This window comes from Saccharomycodes ludwigii, chromosome III (genome assembly GCF_020623625.1).
Source record: "Saccharomycodes ludwigii strain NBRC 1722 chromosome III, whole genome shotgun sequence".
Classification (NCBI taxonomy): domain Eukaryota; kingdom Fungi; phylum Ascomycota; class Saccharomycetes; order Saccharomycodales; family Saccharomycodaceae; genus Saccharomycodes; species Saccharomycodes ludwigii.
In genome coordinates this window covers 295,965-308,409 of record NC_060202.1, presented here as the reverse complement: position 1 = coordinate 308,409, position 12,445 = coordinate 295,965, and the positions used below count along the sequence as shown (strand labels likewise).

General features: G+C 30.4%; 5 protein-coding genes across 5 annotated transcripts; 2 read left to right on the top strand and 3 right to left on the bottom strand.

Moving 5' to 3' along the window:
- Positions 1 to 87: 87 nt before the first annotated feature.
- Positions 88 to 2,712, bottom strand: SCDLUD_002377 (uncharacterized protein; the record flags this gene model as incomplete). Its single annotated transcript, XM_046077129.1, has 1 exon — positions 88 to 2,712. One exon carries the CDS (start codon positions 2,710 to 2,712, stop codon positions 88 to 90), a length of 2,625 nt encoding a protein of 874 aa, XP_045934850.1.
- Positions 2,713 to 4,248: 1,536 nt separating this feature from the next.
- FHN1 (Fhn1p) lies at positions 4,249 to 4,818 on the top strand (the record flags this gene model as incomplete). The annotated part of the gene is made up of 1 exon (XM_046077128.1): positions 4,249 to 4,818. One exon carries the CDS (start codon positions 4,249 to 4,251, stop codon positions 4,816 to 4,818), a length of 570 nt encoding a protein of 189 aa, XP_045934849.1.
- A 771-nt stretch (positions 4,819 to 5,589) lies between these two features.
- PHB1 (prohibitin subunit PHB1) lies at positions 5,590 to 6,432 on the bottom strand (the record flags this gene model as incomplete). Its single annotated transcript, XM_046077127.1, has 1 exon — positions 5,590 to 6,432. The coding sequence occupies one exon, from the start codon at positions 6,430 to 6,432 to the stop codon at positions 5,590 to 5,592; it is 843 nt and encodes a 280-aa protein (XP_045934848.1).
- Positions 6,433 to 6,951: 519 nt separating this feature from the next.
- On the bottom strand, positions 6,952 to 7,446 carry SUE1 (Sue1p; the record flags this gene model as incomplete). Its single annotated transcript, XM_046077126.1, has 1 exon — positions 6,952 to 7,446. One exon carries the CDS (start codon positions 7,444 to 7,446, stop codon positions 6,952 to 6,954), a length of 495 nt encoding a protein of 164 aa, XP_045934847.1.
- A 1,130-nt stretch (positions 7,447 to 8,576) lies between these two features.
- On the top strand, positions 8,577 to 12,434 carry CAF130 (CCR4-NOT core subunit CAF130; the record flags this gene model as incomplete). Its single annotated transcript, XM_046077125.1, has 1 exon — positions 8,577 to 12,434. The coding sequence occupies one exon, from the start codon at positions 8,577 to 8,579 to the stop codon at positions 12,432 to 12,434; it is 3,858 nt and encodes a 1,285-aa protein (XP_045934846.1).
- Positions 12,435 to 12,445: the final 11 nt, after the last annotated feature.

Here is a 12,445-nt window from a genome sequence, read left to right as displayed (position 1 = left end):
AAAATCTAGTAAATAGGAAAAAGAAAAATAAAAAAAAATAAAAGAATATACACAGCCTTGGACCAATAGACATATTCCACTTGGTCTCTATTCTAAACTCTTGATTTCTTCTTGCGTATAATAGGTATATATAGACCCATTTTCGTTAATGTTATCTGGTGCAATTCTAGGAACATCAACAGAATCATTCTTGTTATTCAATACAGCTTCTTCCGCACCAGCCTGTGCTTCAGCTTGCTTACGAGCCTTTTCTAAATGCTCAGTTTTTAATAATAAATCCTTTTGTTTGGCATCTTCTTGATCTCTTATAGCAACCAGCCCAGCTAGTCTAACCTTTTCTCTGGCAACTTTTTCCCTTTCTTCCTGCTCCTTTAATAACGCAGCATCTTTATTCTGAACAATACCATTCAAGTTATTAACCTCAGAATTATGCTTTTCATTTAATTCTTCATAATGTTTTTGATAAGCTGATTCCATTTCTTTCTCTTTTTGAGCATACTCTTCTTTCTGTTTTATCAATTCAGCTTGGTGTAGTTTTTCAATTTCTTCGCGTTCTTTAGCTAATCTGGCCTCCTCTTCGATGCGTTTATTTTCCAAGTCTTTTTCAAGTAGCCTATAAGCAGCCACTTCGTCAGCGATTGCTTTTTTCAATCTAGTAAGTTCATCCATTTTACTGTTAATTTCTGTATCAATAGCAGTTAGTTGTGGTAAATATTCTTTGTTGTCAATGCTGGCGATCTTGTTAGTGGCCTCTTTGTGCGTTTGTTCAGCCAAGTTGATTTGAGCTACTAAATCAGATTTGCTGGCTTTCAATTCACTGATATGCTTTGAAAGTTCTTTCTGTTCATCAATTGAGGCATTCAATTTGTCCACATGTTCATCTAGCTGATTACTTAAATCTTTGACAGTTTCGACATATTCAGTATGTTTAGATTCTAAAGCAGACTCCAGTTTTTTAATTTCATCAATTTCCCTATTAAGTTCAATCTGATCACTCTTAACTTTTTCCGCGTCAGCAATTTTTTTCTCTTTTAAAAGATCATTTTCATCATAGATTTTTTGTCTTGTATCAAAGTGTGCGGAATTTAAATCAAGCAAATGCTTTTGATGGGCAAAATCACTAATTTTTAGCTCTTCGTCATTTTCTTGTTTTAATTTATCCATTTTCTTGGAAAGTTTGGCCAATTTGCCATCTAGTTTAGTCAATTTTTTTGAATACGAGTATTTTTTTTTATCATATTTAATAGATTGATCATCCAAGTATTTATTGATTTCTCTATTATTACTCCCAATATCTAACCTAATTTTATCATAAACTACTTTTGAAATATAGCCCTTATCTGTTTTAACAATGTACTCTGGATTATTAGGAGTAGCAGTAATTTTGCTACTGCCAGTCATATTAGCAGTATTTAATGGCTGTGGTCTATTTAATCTAAAAATGGAAAAAATACTATTAGAAGTGTCATTTTGGGTTGGCGCTTTGATATTAGTGACCTTGACACGAGGAGCAGCATTAAAATCTGTAACAATGGGGAAATCGGATAATGTAGTCACATCTTCCAACTTAAATTTATAGCTGTTATCAATATTATCTTCTACAGAGGATGGTGGAGAAGCGGCAACATCTTGTCCGGATTTTTCATCTGGTAAATCATCTTGTTTTGTAGGTTCATCAACTGTAGCGTGTTCTTCTAGTGGTAAAGAATTATTTGTTTTTTTGTCTAGAATAACCGGCTCACTATTGATAGTAATAGACTCAAAATTCTCTTGAGTTGTGGAAAGTTCATTTTCTGGCAAAACTTGATTCTCAGCTTCTGAAATAACTTTATTTTCCTTCTCTGGAGAAATTTCGCTGTTCTCGATTTCTGTTTCTATTTCTTCCTCTTTTTGTGGTGTAATTCTATCCTCTTTTTCTTCTTCTAGTAGAATTTCCTTACCGTCTTTCATCCCCTCTTTTTCTTCCTCTCCCGTAAGAGCGATATTTTCCTCTTCTTCCTTTTCTCCTTCTTCCTCTTCATTTTCCTTCCCTTCGTTTTCTTCCCCTTCGTTTTCCCCTTTTTCAACACTTTCCTTTTCAACCGATTTGAGTTTTAGCTCCTCCTTTTCCTTTCTTCTTTTTTCCATGTATTTCAATTTCAATTTAAATTTATCCTCAAAATTATATTTCTCATACTGAGTGGAAGTAACAGTTTTATCAATGTTTCTAACATCTAAAACTTTTTGGGATCTATTTAAATATTTCAATTTGTCCTCATTTAAGCTGATTTCTTGAAGAATAGCATTTTGTTTGTTGTCCATTGCACTAAGTTCTTGAGGAATCTTAATATCCTTAGGATAATAATTCTTCAAATGAACGTTGGAGTGAGTGGCATTAGATGGACCAATGGCAATACGCTTGCTTTTTTTTGGATTCGTCTTTGTGTAGCCCAATTTAGCGGGAGTGGTATTACCTAGTTGATTGGGTAATTTGGATAATTTAATAGCAATGGCTCTTTCCTTATCTTTTTCAGAAATAGTTTGTCTGAATGGAGTCACACCATTAGCAACATGGACCACATTAGATAAAAAATCAGTATCATTAATTTGAGCATTGCGTTTTTGTTCCTCTTGTTGTTGTTGTCTTTTAGATTCTTCAAAAATATATTCTAATGGGTTGTTACCAACAGACACATTCTCATCCTTTGGTATTCTGTCGAAAAGGGAGGGCATTGTCTTGGCAGTAATATTTGTTTTGTTTATTTATAGTTATATGGTTGATTTATACGAGATATGTTCCTAAGAAGAAGCAATTGAAGACGAAATTATTAGTAGGTGTAAAAAACCGAAAAAAAAAAAAAAAAAATTTGCTTTTAAATAAACAGAAAAATAAAATAAAACAAGAAGTCGGAAGTCTATTAATTCAATACCATTCATAATAGTACTAAGTATTAGTTTATGAAGTTGATATTAATAAGAACAATAATGATAATAATATTAAATTGTTTCATAGACCTTTTAATTTATTTTTTAATTTATTTTGTTTTCCATTGAAACAGCAATAATTAATTATCTTTTTTTAATTTTTTAGGGAGAGAGTTAAAACGATATTTCTTTCTTTCTTTCTCTCTTTTTGTTAATGATAATAATAACAGAATCACTTTATACGGCTATGCATTTTCTGCTCATTAACTAAGTAAAAATGGGGCCCATTGTCTAGATACGTTGAAAACAGCCGTGGAATGGTTGTTTATACTAGCAGTGCAAGTTGAGAGGGGGGAAAGGGGCAGGAGGGGGGTAGAAGAAAAGGTGGGAAGAAAAGATAATAAAATCCAGATTAAAGCCGTACAGTAATTTTTTTTTTTTTTTCGTTTCTTTTTTATTATATATATAATATTTTCGTTGATTATTTACAAAATGACCCAAAAGGGAAATTAGCCGCGGCATTGCTCTGGGCTTTGGACTCTGCGGTTTTTGTTGGTTGAGTTTCCGCTCGCCCCTCTCCACACTGTCAGCCTCCCTAAAAGTATATAATAGAAAAAAAGGAAAATGGGTGTAGTAAGAAAATGAGGGGGAAGTAATGGAAAGAACTCCATTACAGAAGGGGCGTTTACAAACCGAGAAAAGTGCAGTATTATACAAGCTTTTGCTGGTCAAATTTACATTATACTTTTTTTTATTTTATCGGTTTGCTTTTTTCATCTATCTCTTTCCTTCTACGGCTCTCGTTCTCCCTTAAGGGATACTTTTTTTGCATTTGTTTGTTTTTCTTTTTCCTAAAATAAAAAACAACAACAACAATTTTTTTTTTTTTTTTTTTTTTAATAAAATTTTATAAAAATTAAAAATTGTCCTTTCTCTTTCAAAAAAATAATTCAATGATTTATTCTCTTAATTTTGCTTATCATTCAACTTTCTCTCTTTCCTTCTTTTTTTGTTGTTTTATTTATTTAATTGTTTGTTTATTGTTTTTGTTTTAATTATATGTTTATATATGTTTATATATATATATGTATATATAAAGAGGCTAATTGTTAAAAGTTTTCTTATGAGAAAAAAAGAATAAAAAAAAGTGTAATAACCACTGTTGTTTGATAAACTATAGAAATATTTAAAAAAGAAAAAGACTTTTTTTTTTTTATTTAACAATCATTTCAATTCCTTTTTACATTTTAATAGAGTATTAATATAGATTTATAAACCAAATAATAAAAATAAAAATAAAAATAAAAAAACAAATACAAATACAAATAAAAATAAAAATTAGCAATGTTATCAATAGTAGACAATTCGTTACGTGTAGTTAACTTTATGTTTTTAGTTATCATTCTAGGTTTAATTGGCTCTTTAATTGCTACCTCTGAGTCTGGAAACCATTCTCCTAGGGTTAACTTTTGTATTTTCACTGCTGCCTTTGGTTTGCTTTTTGACTCCTTTTATGCCATTTTAGCTAATTTCTTTACTGCATTTGCTTGGCCTATCATTCTAGTTGTTTTAGACTTTTTGAATTTTGTGTTCACCTTTGCCGCAGCTACTGCCTTGGCTGTTGGTACTAGAACACACTCCTGTACTAACCAAAGTTATTTAGATTCCAATTCTATTATGCAAGGTTCCACTGATAGATGTAGAAAGGCTCAAGCTTCCACTGCATTTTTATATTTTTCCTTCTTTATCTTTTTGGTTAAATTAATTATGGATTTGATTTCCTTAGTGACTACCGGTGCCTTTGGTTCCTTTGGTGGTGGTCTGGGCAGAAAAAGAACTACTGCTCCAGTTGGTGGCATTCCAACTGGCGGTGTTCCAACAACTTCTGGTGGTCCAACCATTTCTCAAGTTTAATTTAAAAGTTTAAAACAAAATTTCAGGAAAAAAAGAAAAAAAAGAAAAAAAAAAAAAAAAAAATGAAAAGAGAAATGTAATTGGTACTTTGTTTCAAGTAGAAAAAAATAAATTTTATAAAATGCAATACCCCCCCTCCCTTCCTCCTCCTTTGTTGGATTATAATTTTATTTTTATTAATATATATTTTTTTTTTGTTTTTGTTTCCAGAAGCCTTTTGGCTTTTATTATTATTATTATTGTCGTTATTATTCTCTTCTTTTTATTGTTATTCTGTTTGTTATTATTGTGATTAATAATACTAATGGTCATGATAGTAACAACAATAATAATAATTTATTTTTAATTAATTAATTTTTTTTTTCCTTTTTTTTTTTTTTTTTTCTTTTTTCTTCCTAATTCAATTTATTATCAGCCGTATTATTATTAATTTATTATAACTCAACCATTTTCTTTTTTTTTATCAAGTAAATTTTTGCTATTATTTTTTATCATTCACAGATTGTGATTGGCTCTTTTAATACTTATAAATAATAAATTCATATTTATCTTATTTGTATAGGCACTGACACCTTTTAAGATGTGTAATATAGTTAATTATTTTCCTTTTTTTTTTCCCCCTCCCTTTTTCAGCAAACTATTAGGCTCTCTTTTGGACTTTATATCTAATTTTAAACACAGATAACATTTCATCTATTCACAGGAATTTATTATTATTATTATTATTATATATAGCTATATTACTTTAAAAAAAATAAATAAAAAAAAAATTCAGCGTCCTATGTTTAGTAATAAACTATTGGGAGTACCTTCATTAGTACCATTAGCACCACTTGGTAAATAGGTCACATTACCAGAACTAGCCAAAGTGGAAGCAATCTCTTTTGAGGCTTCCAATCTTCTAATCAATAGTAATCCATCACCAGCTTTACTCAATGCTTTGCTAATATGTTCAGCAGCCTCAGCTTCACCCTCAGCTCTAATAACAGCAGCTTGTCTTTCTTGCTCAGCCTTATCAACTAAAAACTTAGCACGTTCAGCTTCTTGTTGTGCAATTTGCTTTTGTTCAACAGCTTTGGTGAAATCATTACCAAACGTCATATGGGTAATAGAAACATCTTCCAACCTAATATTAAATTCAGAGCTCCTTAAGCTTAATTCTTGGGCAATTCTTTGAGATACAGTTTCTCTTTGGGTAATCAATTCAGCTGCATCAAATTGGGCAACAATACTTTTTAAAACTTCGTTTCCAATAGATGGCAAAACTCTTTCAGCGTAATCTGAGCCTAAAGTTTGGTAAATAATGGGTAATCTACCTACATCTGGTCTGTGTAAAACTCTTAATGTTAAGCTAACCATCTGTAAATCTTTGGTCCCTGTATTTGTAGCAATACTTTTGGGCTTGGTCCTAACATCAAATATAATAGGCTTCTGTAGCCATGGAACCAAAAAATGTGTACCTTCTCCAACAACTTGAGATTTCACACCTGATAATCTATCAAATATAACTGCCCGAGAACCACCTTGAACATCATACATTGATGATTCAACTAGGGAAATTGTGATTGCTGCTGGAATTGCTAATTTAGCCAGAATTTCTGCTATCCTCGACATGGTTGGTACTGCTTTAAAGTTTTTGGGTTGTATTTAGAAAAGGCAAACTTTTCCTAGAATAAAGAAGAAAATAAAAAGAAAAAAAAAAAAAAAAAAAAGGTTTTAGAATATTTAAGTGGCAAAAAAGCTGTCAAATAATATTGATGTTGAAAGCCCAGTAAAACAGTTGTAACAGTGGACATAAAAAGAATAAACTACATGCTCAATAAAAAATAAAAAAAATAAAAAATAAAAAAAAGGAGACTAAAAATAAGAAACAAAAAAAAAAATACAATGTTCGGGTAAACACATTAATATATGGGAAATGTCTTTAATAAAAAGCCCTAAAAATGGGCAAAGAATAGCATACATTTCTAACATATACAACCAGTCGCACAAAAAATACACAATAAAAAAAGAAAAATCATAAGCTAGATAAAAATTAATGAATAAAGGTAAATAATGTTAATTATGATCTTAAACAAATAATCGATAGCAAAAATATGTTTATATAATGGTTTTTTTTATTTGATTGTACTTTTATTTGGTTGAAGAATTTTTTAAGTGGTTAAGGAAATATATAATATTTTGATCAATTTCTTCTTCTTCTGTTGTTGCTGCTGCTGCTGCTGTTGCTTTTTCATTTTTATTCGGGGTATTACTACAAATTGTTTTTTCACCCAACTCATGCGAGTTTTTTGTTACTTTCTTATTAGAACTTAATTTTGGAACTGTATTCCCTCCATTTTCATTAATTAAATCCATAATGGTGCTTCTTTTCTTCCTAAGTCCTTTGTTAAAAACAGTACCATACTTATTTCTAATCAGTTCGTACGGTTTTATTTTTTTTATTAAATTTTTATCAACTTTGCTCCAAATAGGATCATATTCCATGAACATACAGGAAACAGCGCCGACTATATGATAATTATTGGCAACCAACATAATAGAAGATGGTATTTGTGGTGAGTATTTGAATAATGGCGAACATCCAACTGTACCAATTCCACCAGTCGCTTGTGCGCCACCTTTCATAATTTTATCGAATAATTGTGCTCTTCCGTCATTTCTAGTATTAGTAGATAAACTCCCAATGCTTTTGTCTTTTTTTTTTGCTGATCTTTCTTTTGTAATGCTTGAATAGTGTGTAGTAATTTTTGAAATATTGGCTTTCCAGTGGCAGTTGTGCTTCTTTCAGTGATATTTTTAGAAGGATTTTGATTTAGTGGATGAGAAATGTTTGTTGTTGTAACTGTTGCGTTACTTTTATCATAATAAGAATGATAATTTGGATAACTAGTATTAGTATTGGAATTAAAATTACCTATGGGATATGACATTGGCCTGTAACCACTGTACAATATATCTCTTTTCAATTCATCCACTTCCAAATATGCAGTGGTGTGTGTTGGTGGTATGTATGGTAATTTTACATATTTCTTATTGTTTAAAAAATTGCATTTGAAAGTTGAATGCATAGATCTTTTAAAGGCAAGTGATGGCATGAGTATAATAAAAAAAAATATATTTGGTTTTATTTTCCTTTTTTTTTTTTTGTTTCCTCTTTTTTAGAAAAGATGGGGAAATAAAAGAGACTGTGACGAGTTATTTATATTTGGCTTTTATTGCTTTGTTATTTAACAAATAAATAATAATTGAAGTATTTATCTAATTAATAAAGATAGATTTTTTTTGTGTTTATAAAAGTGTGAGTAAGTAATTGCAACTAAGTCAACAAATTACAATGCACCCCTAAAAAAGATAAAAGATAACGCTATGTTTTTTTTTTTTTTTTTATTACCCCATCGTTTTATCCCTCGGATGAAAACTAAAAATATAACCCTCACTTTCCCCATGCTTTTAATGATAAGAAGCAGAATTTTATCGGTAAAAACAATATAGCAAATTATTAAAATTCTTGAATGATTATTTTTTTTTTTTGTTTTTTCCTTTATTTACTGAAATTATCAATAGTCCGCCTTTGTGTTTCGGATATTCATCGGATAACTAGTTTTTTTTTTTTTTTTTTTTTTTTTGTTTTTTTTTTAATTCAATATTACAAAATGTTCATAATAACATTAATTTTAATATCTTTTCCGTTTCTCTTCTTGAATTATTAATAATTTAAATAAATAAATAAATAAATAAATAATACCAGGTATAAGATGACTAAGAAAAAAAAATCCCCGACTAATAATTTCAATAGTGCTGGTGCTAATAAATTAATATCTGATAACTTCAATACACCACAAAAGATCAATGTTAGAGAACCAAATACCGACCATTTATTACATAAATTATTAGAAACCTTATTTTTCACAAATGTAGGCTTAGATATTGTGGATCGTTTAAATAAATATACAAAGTGTCAGCAAAAACCTTCTGTTATCAACACTACGTTTCTCCATTGGACCAATACCAATTCCTTCACCTATAGAAGATTGGTTGTATTAACAAACTATCATAATGAATTGAACTCATTCATACAAAACTTTTGGGTAACTCATCATAAATCAATTTTATGTTGTATTTTCCAATTTTTTTTTAATACCATTTCTCCACTTTCTGTCCCAAGTTTAAACAGTTATATAAATACCTATCAGAATCAATTAATAGAGATAATCTTTGATAATATGGATGAAAACATAGATAGTTCTTATGCAAAAGATTTGCAATGTCTAAAAGATCACTTGACAACTATTTATCTTAACAAAGTTGAGAAAAAAGAGCCAAAGGAAGATCATGACCAGCTGTATAACCCTATAATGGATTTTTTCATAACCATCTACGATCCGATTCTCAAGAAAAAAATATTTAATAACGATACAAACGCAATTAAATCAAAACTAAAAGAATGTCTAGAGTCTTTTTTGCGTTCGGGTATATTTAACCCCTACGAGACAAGTGTAACACACCAAGAAAGCAAACTTATTTTAAAAACATATGCTACTTTTTTGAATAATGTATATGATGGTGATGAGAATGACGGTATAAAACTAGATATTATTAATATTTTGAAAAATAGATTTACAGACTTCAAAGGGAAATTTTTAAAATATCCAGACTTTAATAATAAAAATGGTAACAACGAAGAGGGAGAAGGAGAAGAAGATGATGATGATAATGGTGATGATGATTATGATTATGAACTTGAAAAAGATATATCATATGATCCTAATAATGCTTTATCTATTAACACTGATGATGTTGATGAAACTTTTGAGAGTCTCGGTGATGAAAAACAACATCCTAACGATGAATATGATGACGAATATATCTACCAATTTGACATTACAAATGACGGAGAGTTGAAACCTATGGTATCACCTTGTAAAAGACATAACATAATAGCAGCTTTGTTAACTTCAGGATTGGTTAATATTCCATACATGAGAAAATATATTATTAATATAAGCGCTTTAGTAGATCCTGTAACACAGCCACCTCCTAATGATAAGCATGTTATATCCATTGATTTGTTAAGTAATATGTTTGTAGCCTCGATATATCCCGAAGGATCCGTTAACAAGCCTATAAATTTTGATATTTGGAGATTTGAGGTCTGTTTTACCCTAAGTTTGATTATTAAACAACTTTTAAAGTTATTGAAATTGAGTGAAATAAATGAAGACATAGATAATACTGATAAACACTGGAAATCACATTTGAATGAGTGGTGTCCCACATATTTTAATACGCAAGACTTAGAATTACTTTATATGATTGGTATCTTATCCACATATACTATTTATCAATTATACAATGTAGCTGAAGAACCTGAGAACAATGATGGTGGTTATCCACCTATTCAATTGAACCCCTTTTCTTTACAATTTTTAGAAGTTTGGTATAGATTAACCGTTTGTATAATGCTAGGTTTGGAACTAGACAGATATGAAGAGGAAGTTGAAACATATAACACACCATTGGTCGTCAAAGCTTGTATTAGAGGTACAAGTGCCTGGAGGTCCTGTTTGGCGTCTGTTTTAAACGGATTTTTACCCACGCAGCATGTACACGATTTTAAACATGAACCGTTTAACTTTTTTATGTCACCGCATGGTAGAAAATTGAGTATGGGTGCCTTGTATTGTGATTTAAAAACATTTGGCAGTTGCACAACATTGTTGGGGAACCAAGAGGATTCTGAGTTTTTAGGAGAATTACTGTTTAGAATTACCTTGGACGATAGATTTGATGAGGATGTTAAATATATGTTTGATTCAGAATTTGATGATTATAACGAAGACACAGAGGACTCAGTGGAGGGAGATGAATTTGAGTTTATTGGATATTATAAAAGATGTGATTGCATCTTTGATGATGAAGGGTTTTCTTTGAACAATCCAGATGAGGATGAGGATGACATTGATAATGATGATGAACTAGATATTGAGAATATAAAACTGACCGCAAATATACGTTCCAGCAATAATAATTTTAAAAATGATAGAACAGAAATCGATTTTAATGGGACAGATTGGAGGGATATAGTTAGAGGAAGTAACTTCTATTATACGCCGGATTATCAATTTTCAAGAGATTTGAAAGTTAAAGATAAAATGCAAAAACTATTAGTTAAGGCTAGTAGTGAATCCTTAGTTGCCAAAGAAGATATAACCTTCATATTGAAAACATTGGCCACTGCTATTAAAAGAGAACAAGAAGAACATGTATTACGCACTAGTCTATGTCTGGATGGAGTAATAGACCACACCAAAACTGAAGAGGAGTTTTTGTCAAAATATGTTTTTGATTTCTGGAATGACAACCCAGATAATTTTAGCAAAATGTTGGCACACAATGATAAATTAACTTATAGAATGCTAGATGAAATGTTTATGTGTGCTGGTTACAGAAGAACTTTGATTTGGTTCTTAACCCATTTTGAACTGAATTTTATAATATTGAAATACATTTATCAACTATCTATTGGCATGAGAGGACTGCCATTGTTACCCCAGCAACAAAGAGAGAGAAAACAACAAGAAAGTGAAACAAAATCCAAAAATAAGGATGAGATTTTTAGCACTGCTGTGATTGCTAAAAATAATGCATGTGACAATGAGCAGGATGCGAAAAATAATCTTGATAGTGATAAAGCAGAAAATGTTAGAAGAATTGTTAATGACAATGATACTGCTACTCCTGATAACACAGAAGTAGATAAAGAGTTTACTAAAATGGAAGCGGCCTTGCTACCAAACTTAGATATCAGCAATGATGATGTGGAAGAATTATATCCATTTTCAAGACAAGGTTCTGTAAACTTAAGTGAGCTAGAATTGAAAATGTTAATTTGTGAATTAATCACATCGGGAACAAAGTTTTTCAACTTAGCATTATCTTCGTGGGTTGATGAGTATGAAATCGGGGAGATAAATGATGAAGACGATGCTGCTAAAGAATTCCATAGTATGGCATCCACTTTTATGAATCTTATGAAGGTGATTTGTGTTATGTTATGGGGTTGGCTAAATAAAGATTTAATCGATTTTCACGACACTAAGAGCACTGCATGTTTTTGGGAGTTTAACACTGTTTTGATACAATTTTTCGGAGTTTGTCCTCAAGCACATACTATTTTTTTTAAATTAAAACTGAAATTGCTAACCTCGCAAATGGAAGTGGCTGTTGATTATTCCAATGAAAAAATCGTAGATAATATAATGAAAACCGGGTGGTATTATGATCAAGAATTAGTGGAAGATGATGATGATGATGATGATGATGATAACAACAACAACAACAACAACAACAACAAGAGGAAAAATATGAGAAAAGACGGAAAAAAAAGTTCTGATACTTTTGAAAAGGAACATATAGTAAATTTATCTAAATATGATGCTTTATTAATGAACTTGGTTCCTGAGGGAACTTCTAAAAAACTATGGGAGCATTATGTAAAGAAGCATTCCGTTAGTAAGCACCCGAATATCCATGGAAGAAAAATTGTTTTCAGGGGAACGAAAATTAAACCGTTGAAAACAGTCACTGATAGACCCATCAAAGATTTTATTTGAATAATTATACT